The sequence below is a fragment of the Sphaeroforma arctica genome, assembly GCF_001186125.1.
Source record: "Sphaeroforma arctica JP610 unplaced genomic scaffold supercont1.48, whole genome shotgun sequence".
NCBI lineage: Eukaryota > Ichthyosporea > Ichthyophonida > Sphaeroforma > Sphaeroforma arctica.
The window spans coordinates 185,960-190,658 of NW_014040510.1; the positions used below are offsets into that span (position 1 = coordinate 185,960).

General features: G+C 45.5%; 1 protein-coding gene across 1 annotated transcript; it reads right to left on the reverse strand.

Annotated features, from left to right (window-relative positions):
* Positions 1–185: 185 nt before the first annotated feature.
* Positions 186–4,386, reverse strand: SARC_01257 (hypothetical protein). The gene is made up of 9 exons (XM_014305055.1): positions 4,303–4,386; positions 3,618–3,702; positions 2,968–3,108; positions 2,367–2,522; positions 2,050–2,150; positions 1,670–1,778; positions 1,366–1,521; positions 883–1,074; positions 186–433 (listed from the first exon to the last, which is right to left on the reverse strand). Exons 1-9 carry the CDS (start codon positions 4,377–4,379, stop codon positions 329–331), a joined length of 1,122 nt encoding a protein of 373 aa, XP_014160530.1. The 5' UTR covers positions 4,380–4,386; the 3' UTR covers positions 186–328.
* Positions 4,387–4,699: the final 313 nt, after the last annotated feature.

Sequence of the window (4,699 nt, forward strand, 5' to 3'; positions counted from 1 at the left end):
ATATATATAGACAATAAATAATANACAAAAAGAAACAATATATATATATATATATATATGTATATATATATATACATACATATGTATAATGCACGAAACTTGAAAGTGGAAACAGGCGCACCCAGTGAAGGATAAATGAGTGAGATTTCGAGCGAATCGTAAGAAAGTAAATTCGCATCCTCTGGTTCATAACAATACTTTGCGCGAGCGCCTATTTATTCCATCGACTTGATCGGTGCAACTAGCACAGCACACGGCTATGCACTGGTTGCAAACAACTCAACCTCACGTTGCCGACGTGCGTGTCATATGTGTGGGCAACACGTGATCAGAATGGCTGGACTGTATGGGAATCGCCGAACTGCGACTCCTTCAGCATCTCTGCTTCCCGCGCGTCTATAGCTTGCGCGTCTTCGTTGTACGTTGGGTTCTCCTGTGGTAGCGGAGAGAGGCAAGTGTGATATTAAAACTGTATCCTATAAAGCATCAAGCGATTATCGAGCGGTTGTTCATATTATCCAAACCGAATACACGTACAGATCTGGCTTTGCAATTACATCGACAGTATTGTGTGATGACTAAAAGTGGCGCACTTGTAATGAATGAACTCTCAAAGTATGGCATGTGCTCGAACACACCGATGACAGGTACGAGGGATGAGAGATTTCTGGCCCCTTCGCAGATGATCATAATATTCTACACATACCGTACCTAATTCGCTGGTCACTACGAAAGCATAACAAACACCCGAATGTGAATGAGTGACAATATTCCAATTTGAGCAACGCAAGGCTATACTAAAGACATGGTTGAAGCATAAATATACACCAAGGCAAGACGCATGCTTCCCGACCATTGATAAAGTGTTCTGTCGATTCATACCGATAGGTCTTCAGGAATTGCAAGATTCCTTAGATTGTCTGTGATATCATCTTCATCGCCTTGCAGTATTTGCACCAGATCGTAGATGGATTTTTCTAAGTAGTCAGTTTTCTCCCATTTGTGAAGCTCGCGGATGATTGGGTAGACCTTCTTCTCGCGCAAAGTATCACGCCCCGATCGCGTCGTACACAGCTGCGTGGTACGCAAACAAAGAAGTACTGAGAGTGAGGCAACAAGGTACGTAAAACACTTGCAAGACTAGCATCTTGAGATTTTGTCGTGCCAAAAGTGCCTTACCACTTTGCGTGCTGTGTAACAACCGCTGGCACTGAGTACATTTTGGTACATTCCTTGCTTGTCAGCAGAAAAGCTACATTTATAAAACAACCCCTATGATCCTACAAGAATGTAGACAAAGAAAATACACACACACACACACACACACACACACATATATATATACATATATATTAAAGAATGTACCTGTAACAGGGTCTCTACCAACATCTTGCGCAGTGCGATATCGGGCTCCCGAGTTTTATCATCGTCCAGATACTGCAGATCATCAGGCATGCCCTCCATCTCCTCTTCATCAAACTCCTCTGGTCCCGCCAGCGGTAGTAATAGTGCAGGCAAGATCTAAAGAAAGATATGTCGCGCAAACGGATGAGATCTGACCTTAACTAAAGCTGGACTAGATCGTTGTCATATCACGGCAAGGCAAAAACTTACGATCAAACCCCACGTAGCACAGGATGTATTGCAAAATGTTTTTTGATAAACATACGTTTACGTCATCACCAAGCAACCACATGTGTAGCTCGGCATCGAACGCCACATTGCGAATCATCGCAACCACTCCGCCCCTTCGAACAGGTTCAGTATGATTTAAAAATCTGAAGACGAAGAAGAAAAACATAACAATATCAGAGCGCTACAGACTTCAGGGCGAGAACAAATTTACTTCGTACGGAACAGCTACGATCAAAAGGACTCGCGAAGGACTTGCGGATAATACATTGCGTATGGGGAGCGGACGGCATGCGGCTATGCGTTGCGCACAGCTATCGTCGAACAACACCTCCGTATGGGAACAATCGTCTCATTCACGTTACATGCGCGTTCTGGCGTGAGCTCGATTTCGACTAAGGCCAGGGGCAAACATACGTAAGAAGTCGCTGGAAGGCGAATTTCTCCTTGTTGATCACTATCGCCCTGCCCTCTGGAAGTCGAGATATGTTCGCAAATACTGCACCGAGCCAGTGAAGCTGTTCCGGGGTTGATGGGTGTCATTAATACAATATGAAATCGATAGGCAACCATCTGCAGATGAGCTTATGATACAATATGTCGAGATAGTGATCGCGCATTAATATAATAAAAGCAGCGATTACTACAGAACACAATCTCACGAGAACCTTGTACACATGGGCCTGCCGCCGGCTGTTGCCTTGCTTCGAGACACTCAGTGCATTTATGCTCACCTTCTGGTTTTTCTTGTTGTAGCCCTCGAGGGCAAATGTATCTAGTAGTTTGTAGATGGCCGGCGAAGTTTCCTCGCCCTCTTTGGGCTCGTGCTGTTCCGTGGTGAGCGGTGCAGTGCCGGTTTCTTGCTTGGGGACCGGAGGACCCACGGTCGACTACAGGATGGGTAGATGAGTCATGTCAACGAAAGACTACTACATGGACAGATATGTGATGTCAACGATAGATGACAAGATGGATTTGAACATTGTCAATGGTCGACTACAGCAAAGGTAGATATGTTGTGTCAGTGGCTTCATCGTATGTGATGTCAACTGAGGAGGACCCACGGCAAACAAAACAGGCAAGAGAGATCACCGAGGCATGCCAAGTGTCAGTAAGGCTAGCGCACACTACCATTAGCACTACAGCCAGTACCGCCCACAGCTCGTGCTGTATAGCACTGTGATCGACACCCTATCACATATAAGTCTAATACCACTAGCTACTCTCCTAGGTATGCTACCACTGAGCAGCTGAGCAGCAACCGGTATGTTGAACCATACAAACAAGGAGAGTGTACGAGAAGCAAAGTGTACAGGGAGTGCACGAACAACATACCGAGAGGATGATGTGACAAGCCTCGTTGCTGTAGCGCGTCAGATTTGAGATAATATTGCAGGAGAGATCCGCGAACTCGGATTCCGGGTCCAAGATGTCTCGTATTAACATGGAGACAATATTCTTTCCTTCGCTCTGGATCTGTAGAGTAAGCAAAGAGCTTGAGTTGCACTGAAACCATCCTGCTCGTAGCTCACGAAGACGCACCGCGCAACACCTGTACAATCCTTGGCATGACAGTCCATCTGTGGTTAAGCAGATGCACCGATACAATACACCTTCTCACTACAAACCTCTGAGACACGCGTATGTATCAACTGGCGAAGAAGCATGCGACTACTCGGATATGCACACCATATAATAATCGTGTTCGCTCCTACCATCGCAACGGCGCGATCGCACGAGAACATTGAGTTGTAACCGACATAGCCTTAGATGCTACCATTCCATTTCTATCTACCTTAAGGTTACCTTAAGGTGTGGACTACATGATCATCTGTTCCGCCCATTTGGATGGTTAAATCGTGTTGCTTTGCCCTCAAGCGCCAGATACTAATCCTAGTATTTTTGGGCTATGCAGAACCCAAACCCTCGACCACCTTTAAGCGCAGCCGATGAACAGATGTAGTGTATTGAGGGTATCTACATACCATGTGCTCTGCGACGATCGCATCCGCCGAGAGATTCACAATAGCCGACAGGGCCATCTTTCGATTCTGTTCGATTGGGTCCATACTGCATGGTAGTAGGTAAATCGTTAAAATCAGCCGATGCACAATACCTACTGCAAGTGGCAAGACGTAGCTATGCATCCAAACGTTCGTCGGCCGTGCAAGCACGCGACAGGAATGACTAATTCCGGAACACAAAAGTACGTATACATCAAGCGACACGGACTCCCCAAAGCATGAACAGTCTGCCCCGTATAAATATATACCAAGTGGCAGTGCTACCATTATCCGTAGTACATTCCAGATCCCCTATTCTATGCCGCTGCCCATGACTCAACCACTTTGGTGGTGGTGCTACTGGGTGTTCATAAAAGATAAAAAAATTCATATATGGCTCGTTCATTGGGGTTTCCAGTTTTGAGGCATCGCCACAGGCGATAACGCAGTGCCAGTGTTTATATTCGTTCATGCTGGTCACACACCTAACTTTGGCATACTAAATTATATGCGCTGATATGCTAAAATGGTACATAGGTATGTGCTCACTAAGTGCTCCACTATTATGCCGACATGTGCGTACACGCACCCCGCACCAAAACCTCTCACACTACCCGCAATGCCATACCAATTAAAGAGGCGGGCGAACGAATGGTGGCAAACATACTTTACAATTGCGAAGAAACCTTTCAAGGTCTGGTTGCTGCCTCTGAAGAATGTCATGTACTCCTGAGTGCCCGTCATCGCAAACTGGTGGAAGAATACAAAAGGAAAGTTCAAATTTCTTATCGATAGGCTGCCCTATTATATGCCGAGATCACGCGCACAAACCTCAGTCGTCCGGACACCAGGTTTTGCACTGTACGAACATTTTCGAGGCATACGCTCGTTAGAATTTTTGCTATTTAACCGGCATGGCCAACACAAAGGTAGAATAAGCTGGAGAGAATTGTACCGTATCCACACAAATATCATAACTGATGGGACAAATATCGACAGAAAACCCCATATCCCTAGACTATAACTTTCCGTGAGTACAGAATATGAATGAATACTTAAATATG

Excerpts from the sequence above, each read along its gene's own strand:
- SARC_01257 (XM_014305055.1), bottom strand. The coding sequence starts at position 4,379 with ATGACGGGCACTCAGGAGTACATGACATTCTTCAGAGGCAGCAACCAG. Across the intron at positions 1,779-2,049 it reads GCCTTCCAGCGACTTCTTAC|ATTTTTAAATCATACTGAAC; the intron begins GTATGTTTGCCC and ends CTTCGTCTTCAG. Across the intron at positions 1,075-1,365 it reads TGGTAGAGACCCTGTTACAG|CTGTGTACGACGCGATCGGG; the intron begins GTACATTCTTTA and ends CGTACCACGCAG.